Here is an 18,938-nt window from a genome sequence, read left to right as displayed (position 1 = left end):
ATTCATATGGGTTAGTAGTGTTAGAGATTTGTTATTTCTTCATATTTAAAGCAGATTACATGTTTTATAAACATTTATTAAATTAATCTTTCTGTACGGAGGAGTTATGCAGAAAAAAATACCCATACTGTACTCGAGGCTACTAATTTAGAAAGTTACATTGCATGTGTTTTGGAAAAGCAGAGCTCTTTAAGCTGGTATTTTTGTCACTACTTGTAATACACTTTACCTTGTTACACACTTTGATACTCAGTTTCTTTTCGTTCCTCTCCTCCTGCCCTCATTTTCTCCTCTTCTCCTCTTTTCTAATCTTCTTGTCTACTTTGCTAAACATATTAGTTTCTAAATGTTAGAGAACAGGTAAAGAAAAACAAACATACTTCATCTATATAAAACAAAGAGGCAGTACAGTAGGCTTTCTTGTTGTTTGGCTGATGTCATGAAAATAGAGACTAACATGATCAAAAGTATCAGCCACTGAAGTATCTGTAAAGAGCTAGCTGGGTGTCATCTAGTCCTTTAACTCCACTAACAGAAAGAACTAAACTTTAACTTGCATCAAACCTTACATCCTTTATCAGCTCTAAGAACATTAAACAATTTAACAAATATACTCCAGAATAAAATTCAAGTAATAGTGAGAATTGCTTTGCATTGCCATAAACCAAAATTTGGTCTTTGTTTCTATTAAACCTAGGTCCGCCTAGGTTTAACAAATAGTCAATACTATTTTATTAATGGAAACCAGATAAAACATTAAGCATCGCTTTTAAGATAAGTAGTTACAGAATAGTGAAAAGGTGTTTTTGTAGGAAATGATGTGGAGGTAGACTGTTTCTGGATTTTTATTTTCTGTTCTTTTCATGTAGGTGCCAAATAGAAACACCAACAGAAATGAAACCTGTTTCGATAAACAGCTGTTCTTGTGATTTTTGCCACTGGAATCACAGTAATTACCATGTCAACTACACATGATTTCACAAATAGGGGTGTTAAGGAGTGGATCAGCTCCTTGAAAACAAACTTTCTTTCAGATATTCTAATAACAAAAAACAGGAAATAAAAGATCTGCTTTCTCAGCAAAAGTGACTAAAATTCTTTTCAGCTTTTTCTGTGGTGTGTCAATCAGTCTTTAAGAAGTTGTTAATATCTTATGTATTATAAAGCAACTGCTGATTGCTAAAGGAACAGAATGACACATTCACCTGTATATATGGTAGTTAATTCAGCTTATATTATCTTCCTTAGCTAATTAAACACCAAGGACCAGCTCTTAAGGTGAGCAATATCTTATTCACCAACTGCTTTACTGGAAAGTACAAGATTGTGTGAGAACTTTTTCAAATACATTATAATATTAATGCTGGAAATTCAGGCCTTATTTAGCGAGAGTAATTTAATTTATGAAGAAGAAGGACAAGTGTTACAATAATTTGAAGTAGTTTTTGTTTTTGAAAAATGGGATATATAAAATAATTTTATTTCCAAGTCGTGAAAAAATACTTTTTTTTTTTCTTTATAGCATGGAACAGTGTCTTAAAGACCTGCAATCAGAAGTAAATGAAATATGTACTGATGAAATACTGCAAAGCACGAATGACTGCCTTCAGTGGCTAAACAACTGCAATTTTATTTCTCTCAGACCTTCATCTACACCACATGGAGAGCTGATGGAGTTCCTCAGGACTCTGGTAAAAATTGTTTACTACAGAGTTTAATGTTTGGGAAAGTTGGTTATATGATGCTTATGTTTTTTTGTTTGTTTGTTTATTTGTTTGTTTTTCTTTTCCTGTTAGCTTTATTTCAGTCTCCACTACTGTGAATATAGTTCAGAAAACTTAACATGAAGCTTAGTCCTGATTTTATGTCTGCAGCAGGGCTTTATGTTTCCTTTTGATCATGTCCTAACTAGACAAACTTGGGTCTAAAAAAATTTGCTGATACTTCCACATGTTCAGCATCACCAATACTGTTTTATAAACATTTGAAGGTGAAAACATATGAGGTTACTGTCTACACACAGTCTGTTAATTTTAATTCTTTCTCTTCACTTTTATCAGTATGAATATAACCCATCTAATACAGATTATTGTGCTTTATGTGTTGTTTAAGCATTAACTTCATATCTACTTTTTCCTAAATCAGCATGTGGGAGCTACATCCATTTTTCTTGCAAGTTGTGTAACTGGACCTAACCAGAAGTCACATTTCACTTTGGTGAAAAAAGATGTGATTTTTACCCCAAATTTTCCTGAAAAGTTAGCATTAGAATAAATACGTGGAAGTAGAATTCTGGAAAATTGAGTTGTCTAAATAAGTGAAGGATAATACCTCAGTAAATGGCAGCCTTCAACTTCGTATAGAAACTACATACATGTTTGTTTATATAACATACATATATACAAGTATCAACACAAATAAATATAGACTTTGTCCAGTGAATTATTCTGGGTTACTTCTTTGTCATGATTTTGTTATTGGATGTGAACATCTTTAGGATAAGATATCCCATATTGGCAGAAGAAATCTGGTTACAAGAAGTGGAGTTTTTTCTCCTTTGGGACTTCTCCTGGCTAAAGCTCAAGCTTCATCAAATCACCTTTTTATTTATTTATTATTCTTTTTGGTGGGTTGTGTTTTTTGTTTTGTTGGTTTTGTTTTTGTTTTTGATTTATAAAACTGGTTGTTGATCTTTCAGTCATACTTGAATCCACTGAATTACATGACTGATAGCTCTGGTTAATTTAAGATATGTCAAATTATGAAGTCATTTCTAGGAAGACCAGGTCTTTAATGTTCACGTGGTGAGGAAGTGATTTAATCCCTTTCTTACATGGGTGATCAGTATGCATGTTGCTGTTAATAATCATGCTGCTCAAGGATGTCAGACTGATACTTGTCAGACTTGATCTAGATAGAATGGGAGAATCCCAGAAAATACGGATTTACAAGTTGTTTGATACTCCTCTTAGTCCAGTTATATTCTTACTTAACACCCTCAGAAGAGGGAACGGCGATGATGGCTTACTTATCCGTGTCCGTTGCCTGTGCTCTTCCTTCTGCCAGGTCAATTTAAGCCATATACCTGAACACCAGGTGGCGGCATTTGTTTGGCAAACTCCAAAATATCCCCATCTCTGGAACACTTTGGGTGTATCTTACGCAAAACGTGCTTTCTAGCTCTCAGCTTCCCAAGAGTCTACAGACTTCATGACAGTCTGGCTGTGGGCTGTAGAGGCTAGTTAAGCCTTGGAAGCAGCTCCCTGGGAGGCTGCTAAACAGACAGTGAAGGGTGAGAAGCCTCAAAACCTTAATGCTGCACAGCTTATCAGGAGAATGAACGCCTATGGAGCTTGGGAACTTGGACAAAACTGTTTTCAGGCTCGTGGCTTCTCAGATAAACCAGCCTATTGCCTTGATGAGACTACAGATGAAATGTGCATCTGCACTAGCACCATTGGTCCATCTGTAGGAAATTATACTCATCCTTAGCTCCATAAACACATGTGCATTAAACTGTTTTCAGTTGTATTCAGCATTAATGAGATTACTACAGTCTGACCTTTCTTAACTGTGTATTTCTATCCATTGAATTAATTACTCAGTTGACTTAATTAAAAGCTTGCAAGTGACAAGTTAAATATCATACAATATATCTTCAATAAAATTAACCTTCTTTCCACCCCAGGACATTTGTTACTATACCTCATTATGTATATTTATTTTGTTAGCGATTTCACTTATCTCTTAAGCTTCTGGAACAAATTTTAAAAAATAAATAAATAATGCAATGTGGTATTCTCAAGCATTTATAAACTCTCATGGAAATACTGAGAGGTTCTTCATGAACCCTAAAAGACTTCAGTTATGTGAAATCTCATCATTCTGTGTACTATTCTGTAGTTTTAAATACTTAAAAGCTGAACCTGTACACGAACACATCTTCATTAAATTCTCTACGACCTAAACTAATGGCAAATCTCTTTTAAGAAAACCTCAACAATATTGGATGTAGTCTATAGCAGGTAGTAGTCTAGTTGATAGAATGCAAGTCTTTTTTTGTGTACTGTTATCACTGACTTTCTGTGCTCATAAGAGAACTTTTCACACTTCTCTAAAACCTTTAGACACTAATTTGGATCTTTTTCTCTTGAATAGTTTTGTCACCATCTTTTGAAGTATTTCTTAAAGATAAACTTTCAAATAGAAAAGCCTATGTCAATACAGGCAGTGTTCAAAGAGACTTGATGATACTGTGTTTTCAGACCTTCGCTGTTCACTTCAGGGACTTTTTTTGAGGAACACTAAGTCTAAGATGGCAACTGCAAACTCCCTATTTTTTTATGTTTTAGTCTAAGTTGCAAAGCATTTGAAACTATAAAAATTCTTACTGGCTTTCATGAATAAAAATGTTTTTGTTTAACCTTAAAAAACAGCATAGGGATTTGCTTGGAAGACATTTTGGATTCATCATCTAAAGGCATGAGTTACAATCACTGGTTTGACAGCTTCTCTTGTTCTGTTTATTTCAGAATATAATCGTTGAGCATACTTCATAAAAAAAGTAACCTTTAAATTCATAAGTCTACCTGTGGGCACTTGACTTTCCAGCTACTCTAACTATGCTAGCAGCAGTTAGTGACTAGAGTCTCAGTTTACCAGCTCAACATGTTCTCTTTGCATCCACAACACTTCATAGAATGCTTTAGTAGACAATAAAAGGAAATCGAATCAGCTTTACATATATGCATATAAATTTCTACTATTTAAGATATTAACAAGTTCCCCATATTTCTATAACATGCATGTTTTTATAGGAAGATACTTGACTGATAATTTCCTTTATTGTTCTGTCTACAACATATGTTTCCTGCTAGTAAGTACAAAATTTCATAGGGAGCTCCCTGAAATAAAGATGTGAAGTGGAAGAAAAATAGCTAGATAGTCAATTTTTAAGACTTTCCTATATGGAAGGTAATTGTGCTCTCTGTCTTTTGTTCAGAATTACCTACTGTGGTAAAAGTTTTTTATTTTTCTTAATGGAACACTCCAAAATAAAGGGCAGTAGGTAGGTTAAAATGTTGCTTTCTCCCATAATAATGCAACAGTTTTTAGTCATTAAGAAAAAATACAAGGAGTTCTGATAGTGAAAAATTGCTGTGACTGAATAGCATGCAAAAAAGTCACACTGAAAAGTTTGTCAAAAAATTTGTCTTTTTTATATTTCTTAAATTATCTATTGATAAAAGAGTGCTACAGTAGAAAGAACAAACTTTTTTTTTATTTCAAAATTATCTAAGTACTACCATACTCAAATAAGACTCATTTCTCTCTCTTCCATAATGAGAAAAGAACTAAAACTGATTATTTCCTGTAAATAGTTTAGTTTAACTAAATCAGTAGTTCTGAGTGTAGAAGGTTTCCGAAAGTTGCCTTACCAGCCTTGCATTATAGGTTGGAGAGACCCAAATAAAGGACATGAGAGGAAAGATCTATACTTATGCAATTTGCCACAACACTTCCTATGTTGGAAGACCTTGGAGAGAATTGATGGGAGGTGAGGGAGCAAGCAAGAGGGTCTCCCCTTATTCCCCTCCTATCCTTATTCACTTCGGACTTGCCCGCTTGATTCCTGAAACCCAGAGAATCAAACGTGCAACCAATTTCTCTCATTTTTTTTGTGACTGTGATGGCAAATTCTGTAGTTGTCTCTCATGCAGCTGGAAGACTGAGAGTAGGTCTGTTCAATACAACTTTGATGAGCCTAGGGCTGCAGGCAAAGCCAACCTGCAACAGGAAAAATGTTGAGAGTGTGGGAAATGGGTTTATAATGGGCAAGATTTTTTCTCCAAGACAGGAAATAGATTTAGGAATCCACTGACCACGGGACTTCTGGGCCTGCCTTCTACTAATATATTGGACAACGCTTCTTCATCCAAGTGATTCCTCAAGCGTATCAAAGAAAGCTGCAGAGTGCTGTTTACATTTATGTCATTGTTAGCCAAGTAGAAGGCATCGAGGTGTGACAAGAACCTTTTATTTGCTGGTTGGCATCTTGGGTTTGAAGTAGTTCTAAGATCAGAGATCCTGTCCATGAAACAAGAGGGAGGCTTTTCAGATGCAGTGAAGTCTGTACATGTATCCATGTGGCTTCATGGATCTTCTGTTAACTGTCTTCCTTCTTCCTCAATCCATGTAGCTGAGATGTATTTTGAGGCTCCCATACTGTTAATATATCAGTCTGCATCTGGATTTGACAGGATACACAGATTCTTACCCTTTTGCCCTATTTGATCTAAGCCCATTGTTCAATTCGTAAGTTTTTATTTGTACTTCTTTAAGGCAGTTCTGGGCAGATTATTTTATGCATAGAATAGCCTTTCTCACAGTTGCCTGCTGAACCAGAACACAGAGGGCAACAGAGGTTTATTTTATAAATCCCTGTCTTGGTTTTATGAGCAAAACCTCCTACTATCCTTGTAAATGTTAGTTTCATACAATTTTCTTTCCAAGATGTGTGTGTGGACCTGAACAAACAGTCTCTATTGCCTGCCAAGGCTTATCTAATGAGCTGTGTTTTTTCTAGGCTTTCCTTTGAATTGTGGGATAGGACTGATTGACAAAACGGGTTGAGGATGTAAGAAAGATGGGAAGAAGAATGTGAAGTCACTGGAGTAGGTAGACAAAGGGATGGATAGGAGCATAAATTCATTGGAAAACAGCCTTTGTTATTTCTGTTGTTTATAGAGCAATTTGTTTCATTTTCTCATTTGCTGGTAAGATAATTGGCATTGGAAATAATTAGTACTCTAGCGCAAAGCTGTTAATTTTATTAACCAAAGTTAACAAAAAATTTCTAAAATACTGTCTGATTAATTTTTGTTAGCAAAGCTTGCTGAAAAATGAGCAAAATCAAGAAGAAATGATACTTCAGTTCCTTCTGGATCTCTCTAGTCAGTGTGGTGTCTCATTTCCCTGTACTCCAAGCGGGACTTCTTTTGAGTTTACATCTTCCATTCATACCATTGAGGATGATTCAGCTATGGACATGAAATCTCTCTGGGATGATGTGAGATTGCATCTTCGACGATTTTTAGTAAATAAACTGCAAAGTCAAGAAGAAACAAATACTAATGCTTCGCAGCAACAAATACAGTTTAAAACTCAGTGCATACAGCAACTTTTGTTTCTTTACCCTGAATCAGAAGTCTTAACAAGGTATCAAAACATGCAGAATAAACTGGTTAGTGATCTTCTACAGAACTGTATTTTGTCTGGCTCTGGTGAAACAAATTTTGATAAAGTCATTCATGGCTACCAAAGTTCAATACCCACATTATGCACAATGATAAAAGAAGATTTCTATGTATTAAGTGGAACTATTGACCCTTCTTCATCATTGAAGTTTATTAATGAAACTTATCTGGATACCATCACTGAAGAAATAACAGTTCTTCTTGAAAGACTTTGCGAGCTGCAGTTCAAAGAAAATGCTCTGCATATAGTTAAGGCAAACAAGATTTCAAAGAAGCATAGAGGAACAGTTCATGCTGTGGGTTAGTAGACTTATTTTATGTTCATTGTAATTAGATATTATTTTAATTATATGACCTTTTTTTTTCAGTACACCTGGTTATTTTGTCTGAAGAGAGAGGCCAGAGGTTATTAATTACAGGTTTATGTTTTAAATGCATTATTGATATTGAGTTATAGACTACGTCAGTCAGAATTGTGATAAAAAATGGTTTTAAAGTAATGGAAATTATCTTATGGTTATTTATGTAGAAATCCCTTTGTACTTCACTGTATAACATTGTCATGTCTTAATCTTTTTTTTTTTTAATGCAACTTATTTCAACTACTGAAATATACAATGGAATAAGAACTATTTAATCCAGACTTTAAAAAACATAAGGTCTTTAAGCTCTTCAATCTTTTCCCTACAATTTTTATTTTGATTGCTAGAAATTTTCTGACCATGAAGTAGACAGATTCATACACTAGAGGTGACCCAAAAAGATTACTATGCAGATCTTAATTCTCAAAAAGCAAACAAACAAACAAAAAACATTTAGGATTTCTATTCCTGTGAATATACTATTAGTTATAGTTAATTCTACCTGGTCATTTCTTCTTGTTCTAAGGAATTTAAAGCAGTAAATTAATCAATTAATCTGTTATCAATGTATTACATCTATCCTTTTTTTTTTTTTTTTTTTTTTTTTTTTTACTATTGGTGATTCATGACAAGCCAATCTGCAAAGGGAGTAATCAGAGCTTTGCAAAAAAGTGACACAGCAGGGAAACTTTCATAACGTAATTGTACATAGGTAGGTTAATGTAATTTATTGCCTACTAATGACAAACCAGAGCAGAGAGAACTAAAAGCAAACTAAGAACACCTGCATGGGCTGCCTGCAGGGAGCAGCTCTTCAAGAACTGCTGCCACACGGCTCCGTCCCACAGGGTCCATCCATCCCCCAGGAGCAAACTGCTCCAGCACGGGTCCCCCACGGGCAGCAGCTGCCCCCAGACCCCCTGCTCCTGTGTGGGCTCCTCTCCACGGGCTGCAGCTCCGGCCCGGGGCCTGCTCCTGCGGGGGCTCTCCATGGGCCGCAGCCTCCTCCAGGCCACATCCACCTGCTCCAGCGGGGGCTCCTCCATGGGCTGCAGAATGGAGATCTGCTCCATGTGAGACCCATTGCTGCGTGCCTGGAGCACCTCCTGCCGCACTCAGCTGGGGGGCTGCAGGGCTGGTTCTCGTTCCTTGCTCTCCCAGCCACTGTAGCACAGAAGATTTTTTCCCCTTTCTTCAATCTGCTCTCTCAGAGGCCCAACCAGAGTCGCTCACGGCCCAGCTCTGGCCATCAGTGGGTCCCTTTTGGAGCAGCTGGAGCTGGCTCCTCTCTGACATGGGGCAGCTGCTGGGCTCTGCTCACAGAGGCCGCCCCTGCAGCCCCTCTGCTACCAAAACTTTGCCATGAAAACCCAACACAGGGAGGTGATGATCTGTTAGGTCTACTCAGAAGAAAATTACACTCGTGAGTTTTAAAATCAATCTACATGCTAATCTAAGTCAACTAGAAATTCCACTGGAAGAAACACGGAAATAACTTTTCAACAGGAACTGAAATATGGAGGAACACATGAAAGAAAAAGTAAAAGAAGAGGTAAGCAGACAAATAATGTGAAAAGATGACAAGTTCAAGATAAAGCTGATGTACTTAGTGGAATGGAGTGTTGGTGGGAAACGAGAAGTAGTGTCAGTGTAAATCTCAGTTATGCAATAAATGACTAGAAGAGTATCTTTGAGTTATACGTGGGGTTATGAGTCAGGAAAGGGTTTCACTGCCAAAAAATGACTGGTAGGTAACCAGTGATGGGAGAGTGATTGGGGTTCTTTATCAGGGATTATGGTGATAGGACACAGGGTAATGGCTTTAAACTGAAAAAGGGTAAATTTAGATTAGATATTAGGAAGAACATCTCTACTCTGAGGGGGGTGAGGTCCTGGCACAGGTTGCCCTGGGAAGTTGTGGCTGCCCCATCCCTGGCAGTGCCCAAGGCCAGGCTGGATGGGGCTGGGGGCAGCCTGGGCTGGTGGGAGGTGTCCCTGCCTGTGGTAGGGAGTCATAACTGGGTTGGCTTTAAGGTCCCTTCCAACACAAACCTTTCTGTGATTCTATGAAACCTAGAAGTCTGTGACTTAATCTTTCTTTCACACTCAAAACATCTTAAAACTGCTCTAGTTATCTCCATTTTACATCTTAAGACATGGACGTTAAAGTGACCATAAGGGTGACTCTCTAAAAAGACACGCATTAACAGCTTCAGTATTATGTGAAGGAGGATTACAGTCCTTAAGTCAGTGCACAGCTTTATTGTAAATTTAAAAGGACAGAGAAAATGAAAATACACAATGTAAGTCTTGGGAACTGCTAGTGACTTTTAAAACATTTGCTACAATTAAAGCAGGTCTCCAAGGAATGTGTAGCATGGTTTAGTGGTGGATTTTTGTACTAGGTTAAGGGCTGGACTAGATGATCTTAGAGGTCTTTTCCAACCTTAATAATTCTGTGATTCAATGAATTCTAAAAACTACCTGTATTTCATGAATTCCACACAAGATTTTTATTTTGGTTAAAATATTTTAAATGTCAGATTTTCAGGTGCAGTATCTGACCCCTTAGCACCCTGTGCTGGCTTTGGCTGGGATTCTGGATTTCCTACAGAGTAGCTCGTGGAGTGCTATAATGGTTTTGTGACCAAAACAGTGCTGAGCACACACTGAGGTTTCGGCTCTTGCCAAGCAGTGCTGGCACATTTGTCACGGCCTCTGCGGTTTCTCATGCTGCCCTGTCAGCCAGCAGGCTGGGAGGACACAGCCAGGACAGGTGACCCCAGCTGACCACAGCAATGTTCCATACCATATGACATTGTGCTCAGCAGGGAAAGCTGGGGGAAATGATTCTGTGATTCTGTGACAGCTAGCGTCATGGCATTTGTCTGTCCAAGTGCCCGTTAGGCATGATAAGTCCTGCTTGCCTGGAAATGGCTGAACATCTGCCTGTCGATGGGATGGAGGGAACAAATTCCTTCTGCTTTGCTCATGTGCACAGCTTTCGCTTTACCTATTAAGCTGTCCTTATCTCAACCCACCAGTTTTCTCACTTTGGCCCCTCTGACTGTCACCCCCATCCTGCCGTGTGGAGGGAGGGAACAGCAGCTCTGTGAGGCTCAGTTGCTCACCAGCGTCAATCACAGTACAGCCATAAAATGTGTTTAGAAATGTTGTTTCTTAATATCATTTAATCTTCAAAATGTCATCTTAGTGGCTGTCATGTTCATTTCTTCATCTGTTGACCATATAGTATTTCCTAGTATTGTACTTCAAGAGGTTGGCATGGAGGAATGCATTGATTCACCTGCATTCTCTCACTAGTTTTCTGCAGAATCAGCCAAACTAGTGACAACAGTTTAGTCAACAGGATAGAGTAAGGGGTCAGAGTTATGAAGTTATACAGGATTTTTATTATTTTTTTTAAATCTTATTTAATTTTCAAGCCATGTCTATTATGTTGGAATTATTAATCAAATGAAGTAAAATTTATACTTGTATCATTACTGAAGCAATTATTATTAAGTAGGTAATTGAATGTGAGCTTGTACGTGAAGAGTCTTTTCTGGTAAGAGACTTCTCTCTTCCAAATGTTTGACTGTACCAGGTTTATACTATGCTAAGTCAGAAAAAGGCATTTTCCCCTTGGAATTAAAGTGTTCACAAAAATCTGTTTATACTGAAAGAAATATTTTGGAAAAAAACTTACAGAATAACTGTTTTGTGAGGTTTATAACTGTAGACAAGTTAATACTGTCAAGTGGCTTTTCCTGCTTGGAACTCTTATTAAACACTGATTAGGTCCAGGATACCTTTTGCTGGCCTTACACAGTCAAGAGTGGAATTCTGTGTTTATACATAGCTTAAGTTAAAAGACAACTTCTAATAGGTTGGCTTGACAGTGATACCCAGTTTGCTGAGTATCAAAAAATAAAAAAAATACCAAAGCCAAACATACTGGAGCATTGAATGGAAAGGGAAGGATATTTGTTTTTGTTCTCCTAGCTGAAAGAAAGCTCTACCAATGTGTTTCTTATTTTTTGATGCATGTTGTCTCTGCCCTCTGGGAACCACCAAACCAGCACATTTCAAAACGGCAAAATAATTTAATCTAGAGCATTCAATGGGGACTGTTATCCTACAAGTGAAAAAAAAAAAGCTTGTGTTTACTTAGTCCACCCCCAGGGAATTTTTTTTTTTTCCTAAAAACTACTGTAATTGATCCTCCTGTATAGGAGAGAAGAGAAGATAACAGAAAACAGTAAAACAACCAGAACCTCAGAAAACTTTATGTAGATGACCTACTTCTGTCTGGAATATAAAGACAGTCTATAACAGTCTTTAACAGTGTTATAAATCTTCAAAATTTTTCATGTATAACAATCTATTTAGGAAGTAAGGAATTAATGCTTTTTCTTTCATGTTCTATTAGAAGAGTTATTTGTTAACTACTGTAATGAAATCATATCTGTTTATCAGGACTGAGGGTAAGAACGCTCTGAGAGACAAGCTTGCAAATTGCTATGTGAAAAGAGGCAAATTCTTTGGAACTTGATACCTTTGATTGCCAACTGTAGTGGAGGTAGCTCGAGTTATGTTCTAACTTCATCCTGTTACTAGGTAAATCAGTGCCTCTTAATATCTTTAACCATGTAGAATTCAGCCATTCTTAGCTGGGCTGCATTAGTAATAGATTTTTATCTAGCATGGGCCCCCCTCGGTGGTGTGTGTACCCTCTGCACAACATCAGTGTTCTGAATTTCTTAAAATAATATCCAAGGATGGTTCCCCTTTTCCTGCCCCCAAATATATATATAGATATATATTTTGCTTGTATTTCTATCATATTAATTGTATGTTTCTTTCAGAAACTTACATACTGTTAAGTATTTAAAAAAAAAAGTTATGTATTTGTTAACATAATTAGCATGTAATGAATCATCCAGACAGCTGGTTTTTAGCTAATCTCCTGTGATTTTTTGCTTCATTTTCCATTTTGGTTCATTACTTGCAGTAAGTCTGTTAAATGTGGATTGTATTTCTACCTTTTGAACTTCGTTGTGTTCCTTTGTTTACAAAAACATTAAGCTAGTTTAATCAGGCTTTTGTGAGCTATCTTAATCCTTCATCTCTTTTTAGATGAAAAAACAGCTACTCTTACAAGTGATAAGACATCAGCCAAAGAAACTTTAAAACTGTGACATTATACACATTTTATGTATTAGTGGAAGGTTTTCTTTGGTTTTATTTATATAGTTTTGTTTTTTTTTTAATGCACATGCAGAGAGAGAGAGAAGATACTTAATGTGGATTAATTAGCCTACTTTTTAATTTCCTATGGTTAAAACTAAATAAAGTATAGAGCTTTGGGTTTTCTTTTATTTTGACTTGTTCAAATTCATTCACTTATTATTTTAATTTTGTAGTAAACTTGCCAGAGACCCTTAAAATGAATAGGAACCATAATATAATAGCACTTACCCCTAGGAAATACCTTTCTATACTTAAATAATTAATAACTTTAAAACCCTAAATGAGATTTTTTTTAAATGTAAAACAATACGTAGTATGGTTTTCAAAATCAGTATCTGCTTATTTCTATGAAAATATTCTTGAAAAGTGAAGGTAAACTAAGGTGATGAAGATAGGCCTACATATGTTTTTAGCTACAAAGTAATTAAATCACTTTCACTGAAGTGTTTTAATATTCCTTTTTACCCCAATATTACCAACATCTTACTTGTGTCCAGCAGGCCTCCTTTCTCTTTTCTCTCGTTTCTTTCTCCAAAATACAACCAACTTGATACTATTATAAAGATATGTTCAAGTATCATTTTCTTGAATATATTGAGTAGATAGATTCAAAGTGTGCTTTCAATTATGATGTTTTTAATTTATTGCATTTAAATATCCATGAACTGCTAAGGAAAATAATTGTGATTATGGAACAAAACATAAATATGGTGTATTATCTGAACTTGAGTAGAAGTACTGACTGTTGTTTAGAGGAGCTGCATTTGCGTAGTAGAGATGTGAACAAGAAGAGAAACAGGCTTTGGAGTAACCTCTTTCCATAAAGATCCTTTGGGGGGATTAAATAAAAGGACTTGGTAAGGACAGTTTATTTTGAGGTCACTTGTTCTTAGACATTCCCAGCAATTTGCTTTCCAGCTAAGTTGAAATACAAATTTTGAGGTTTGCACCTTTAACTTAAAGAAATTTCATTTCTCCTCTATATTCATGTCCGCATGGCTTTATTTCCACTAGTTTATCATTTCCTCCCTTTGAAATGAAGAACCTTAGTTACAGATTTTCTTTTATCCTTCCACTTAATTTAAATTCAGTTCATTTGTGATCTCTTGAGCCATGATTATTGCCTACAACCAATCTTGTATGATCTTCATCGTATCTATCAAAAATAAGCCTGAAATAGTATTGATACATGCTGGTTAAGTGGCTGCATGATGGAAAAAAAATATATCAGTTCATGTCTGGGAATAATTAGGACTCAATAACTTTAGTGTAATTTATTCAACATTTATATACGGAAATTAAAGAATCCCAGACTTGGTTTCATGTAACTATTTATGCCTTTGCACTTTTGTTGAGATTTCTGTCCAGATTACAGTCTATAGTAGATAATCTACAATATTAGCATTGTAGGACAATTGATTTCAGAAAGATTGTTTTCGTATGTGTAGTCAATTGATGAAATCTTGCTTTTAAGAAGTCTTAGGATGAAGGGAAAATGTATAGTGGTCACTTGCCTTACTACTGTTCTCTCCCAGAAGATCCTGTTGCATCTTTCTGATGTGCTGGTAAAGCACACTAATATAAAGGAGCCCATATGGATTACAGATTACAGTGTCCCATTTGAGATCCCACCTCAATAGTTCCAGTCCATTATATATCCCAGATCCTTGCATTAACGCAAGCAAGTTTTCAGTTGTATCTGTAATTTATTACTAAAGGTGAAATGCTTTATATATATATATATATATATACATATATTAAAAAATAATAATAATTTAATTGTAGAAATTTACGGCTGTGGAATTTTCCAAAAATTCTAATACCAAGGTCCTACACCAGAGAATGGTCTGGGCAGAGAATGGATTGAGAGCAGCCCTGAGGAGAAGGACCTGGGGGTGGTGGTTGATGAGAAGCTCACCAGGAGCCAGTAATGTGTGCTTGCAGGACGGAAAGCCACTCGTACCCTGGGCTGCGCCAACAGCAGTGTGGGCAGCAGGGCGAGGGAGGGGATTGTCCCCCTCTGCTCTGCTCTCGTGAGGCCCCACGTGGAGCCCTGTGCTCAGCTCTGGGGTCCCCAGCACAAGGAGGCCATGGAAATATTAAAATGAGTCCAGAGGAGGTCCACAAGGATGATCAAGGGCTGGAGCACCTCTCCAGCCAGGCTGAAGGAGCTGGAGTTGTTCAGCCTGGAGAAGAGAAGGCCCTGGGGAGACCTCACAGTGGCCTGTCAGTGCCTAAAGGGGGCTGCAGGAAAGCTGGGGAGGGACTCTGTGTCAGGAGGTGTAGGGATAGGACACAGGGGAATGGCTTTAAACCCCCAAAAAGGTAGGTTTAGATTAGACACTAGGAATAGGCTTTTTACTCAGTGCTGCCCAGAGGAGCTGGGGCTGCCCCATCCCTGGCAGTTCCCAAGGCCAGGCTGGATGGGGCTGGGGGCAGCCTGGGCTGGTGGGAGGTGTCCCTGCCCATGGCAGGGGGTGGCACTGGGTGGGCTTTAAGGTCCCTTCCAACCCAAACCGTTCTGTGATTCTATGAAATTTATTTAAAGACATTTTCGTAAATTTAAGCCTTAAATTATTTGAAGACCTACATGTATACCATAGCAACCCTTAGATATTGTGAAGACAAAAATACAGGTAATAGAAACCGTAACTTCAACCTTCTTGCTTCCTTGTATTTCCTTTTTTTTTTTTTTTTAAACAGTAGACCCACCATAAACTGCACATCCCTTCTCATGGGCATTCATTTTCTATTTCTGCATGACAAAAGTAGCTGATGTACTTCAATTATATTTCTGCCTCCTTGACATCTCATTTTCTCTTCTATTTTTGTTGTTTCTGTCGCTGCAGAGTGCCTGGTAATGCAGCTTTTATAGGAGCAGGCTATAGGGGGCCTGTATAAAGCAATAGATGGGACAATTGCTGATGAGGTATGGTACATGTATGTAAATAGGCTTTACAGCTAGTGACTCCTTGAACTCCACTCTATATAGTGATCTATGCTACAGTCTTCCCAATGTTCTACACAGATGGAATGAAAAAACTTGGAGTTTCCATTAGTGAAAGACAGGGAAGAAATATGGATCAATTAAAACCGTAGTACTTCTATGTTATGTGTATATAGCCTTCACAGAAAACATGAAGAGGACATCACAGTGAAAATTACATAAATCCTACATATGGAATGAGTAAAAATCCAGATGTCTTTATTTTTTTTACATTAAAAATGCAGAGATCCCTAATTTTGTATCATAAGTCAATCAGTACTGAGATATTCAACAGGTTAAATTCCCACCTACTAAAAAAATATTGAGCAGACAGTGTGGGTAGGGGTATATAATAGGGAGTTAGAGTAGAAAAACAACGGACATACAGATATGATGCAGATTTCTGCAGTTGCCTTTGTTCCTTGGGAAACCTATAAAATTTTGACAGCCAAAACAATATCCTATTACTCAGGGGAAACAAAATAAATGTCTTCGCATTTAATCTAGGAAATAATGTGTTTCATAGCCTCTTTGTCACATATTATTTATGTCTTATCCTTGCAAGTGTTGTACTTGATTTCTACTGCACGATTATATTAAATGGAAATATGAGTAGAGCTGAGGAGAAAATAAAACCATCTGTTTGAACATAGAGAGTAGAAGTTTTAATAAGAAAGAGGTACTCTTTTAAAGGCCGCATGAGCATAATACCGTAGGACCACAAATGTGTTTCTAGTGGGAGAATGACATTTTTGTAAAGATTACAAAAGCATTAAGCTTGTTACTTTTTAAGCTTATAGTAGGGGGTAAGATAACAGTATCTAAGTTACTGAAATGTCAATTGAACTGACAGAATTTCAAAGCTGGTAGCGTGCCTGAATACCGTCCTTTTTAGAGCAGTTGGTTGAAATTACTTATTAAGCTCATAATGTGAAAACTGACAGTGAAATCTCATTATTGATCCACTGTCATATTGAAAAGATGCCCATTCTGGGATTTTATTGGCATATTGTTTATTTACCAAGATAAGTAAGCACTAACTTTGCTTTCAAAGTTATATATTACTAAATCGGAAATAGTTGATGGGTGTTTGGGGTCATATTTTTAGAGGCTATTGTGTCCTAATGAAGTTATGTCACTTCATCTTTGCCAACAGGAGCTTGAATCTGTTTACTGAGTTCTGTAGAAGTTCAAAGGGACATAATTCCAGTTTATTTTTTAATTCCATTGTATAATAATGAAATAAATAAATAAATTGAATAAATAAATAAGGGACATAATTCAATTTTATTTTATTTTTGTTATTATTATTATCTTATTTCTTTATTTTTTTGCTTTCAAAATGTCCACAATTAGCAAACACCAGCTAATCATCTTCCTTTTTGCTTCTTCAGCACACCTGGGTGTTCTTCCTCAGCATGAAGTGAGCATTTAACTCACTATGGCCTCTAATTATTGTATTCTCCTCCTAAGCTTAAAAGATGAAAGCGATTTACTCTCCAGTATGATGTTTTGTGAATGGTCAGGGGTCAATCTGAGATTTATATACTGTAGTATTCTATTTAATTATAAGTGACAAAATTTGAGAATTACTAATCTAGGCTTTCTTTTACTTCAGAATATATGGCTGTGTGAAGAAAAAGTGTAGAACCATGGCAGATAAGAGAAGACTTCAAAAATGTCTTCTAAAGAGACTAAAGAGGCTCCTGCATTACTGATTGAAAAGAAAGTTATTACAGGAGACTTTTCAACACGTATTTCCACCATCATGTAAGCACAAGTTAATTAGACGGTCCTGGCTGTGATTTTTTGTCAGGACAGAGAACCTATACTGTCACAAAATGTGTATTCAGAGAGAAAGTTTAACTTTAAAGGGCAAAATTATTTTAGCCATAATAGGTTGTTTTGCAGAAAAATACATCTATTTAAACTGAAGATGTGTTATATCCAAGGGATGGATGTTCTGTGCTAACTTAGAACACAAACCTATTTTTCATGGTCACTGAGGCTTAGAAATTAAAAAAGCCCCACTATTTTCAATCAAGGGGATGCTGTATTTACTGAGTTTTTTGTTGTTGTTGTTTGTGAATTTTTTTGTTTCTTTTGATAAATCTTTTGGTCATTTTATAGTTTGTGTCTCTACATTTGCAATGCAGATATCCCTGTCTTGTCTGAACTAGAGAGGATAAGCGTTGTTATAACCCAATCCAACATCTGAGTTTGAAATTTAACATTTGGTGCCCTCTCACCATTTTAGAACCTCATTTTTAGTACCCCTAACCACTGGGGACTCTCTGGAGCTGATTCAGTTAAAAGGAGTTATATAAAGAGCTCATATATATAAAGAGGTGTTTTAATAGTATAGTATCAATGAGGAGGAACCAATATGTGCACATTTACGCTAATTTATGACTAATTCTATATTTGTAACATGGAAAATGTTCTATCCTTTCTACAAAATATTTATTAAAAGGTTATGAATTTCCAAAGATGTTTCTCTAGGAGTTTGGAAATGGCAATGTCTGCTGTTGTTTTTTTTTTGTGTGCCTAAACTTCTTTCTGATTTTTATATTCTTTGTAAAGTATTTGTGAGAACTTTGTGGTGATTTTGCCTAAATAGGGTTTTGAAATATCAAGAGGTAGGAAGCAGAAATACGAGTATCGACTCCAGCTTTATGAGTAATTTTCTGAGTGTTTTCTCCTATTAGAACAAAAGCTGTCACTATCTGCCTCTGTTATATCTTGGAAATCCCAAGGAGTCAAAGAAGCAAAAGTGACAGAAGTACTTTAATCTATTATTTAGGGAAATACATAATATCAAGTGTAGACTACACAAAGGAATGATGAACGCTTGATAGAAATTTGTGATTGGTTGAAAGTTCCTAGCAATCTAATTTTAATAGAGTGGATCTGTTGTAATGAACCGATCTGTGTGAAACCCAAGCATTCTGCTGTGAATGTAAGTACAGAGGATAGAAAAATAAGCTAGCAGACATTTTTATATTTGCAGATATTTAAGAAACCTAAGTCAGTTAAAAATAAATATGTTAATTACAGTGATTTCAAATAAAAATTACAGTT

General features: G+C 36.4%; 1 protein-coding gene across 10 annotated transcripts in view; it reads left to right on the top strand.

The window, feature by feature from the left end:
• The window catches only part of KIAA0825 (KIAA0825 ortholog), a 260,619-nt gene that overhangs the window by 50,048 nt on the left and 191,633 nt on the right, over positions 1 to 18,938 (top strand). For 9 of the 10 annotated variants that reach the window (XM_040540323.1, XM_040540325.1, XM_040540322.1 and 6 more), the window contains 2 exons: positions 1,523 to 1,691; positions 6,887 to 7,556. In XM_040540323.1, the coding sequence (XP_040396257.1) occupies positions 1,523 to 1,691; positions 6,887 to 7,556 (839 nt within the window). Of the gene's footprint in view, positions 1 to 1,522; positions 1,692 to 6,886; positions 7,557 to 18,938 lie in introns of those variants that run through there. The other variant, XM_040540331.1, reaches the window with a different exon arrangement.

This window comes from Cygnus olor, chromosome Z (assembly GCF_009769625.2).
Source record: "Cygnus olor isolate bCygOlo1 chromosome Z, bCygOlo1.pri.v2, whole genome shotgun sequence".
Taxonomy (NCBI): Eukaryota; Metazoa; Chordata; class Aves; order Anseriformes; family Anatidae; genus Cygnus; species Cygnus olor.
The sequence above is the reverse complement of the archived record's forward strand: the minus strand, read 5'-3'. Positions and strand labels throughout refer to the sequence as shown.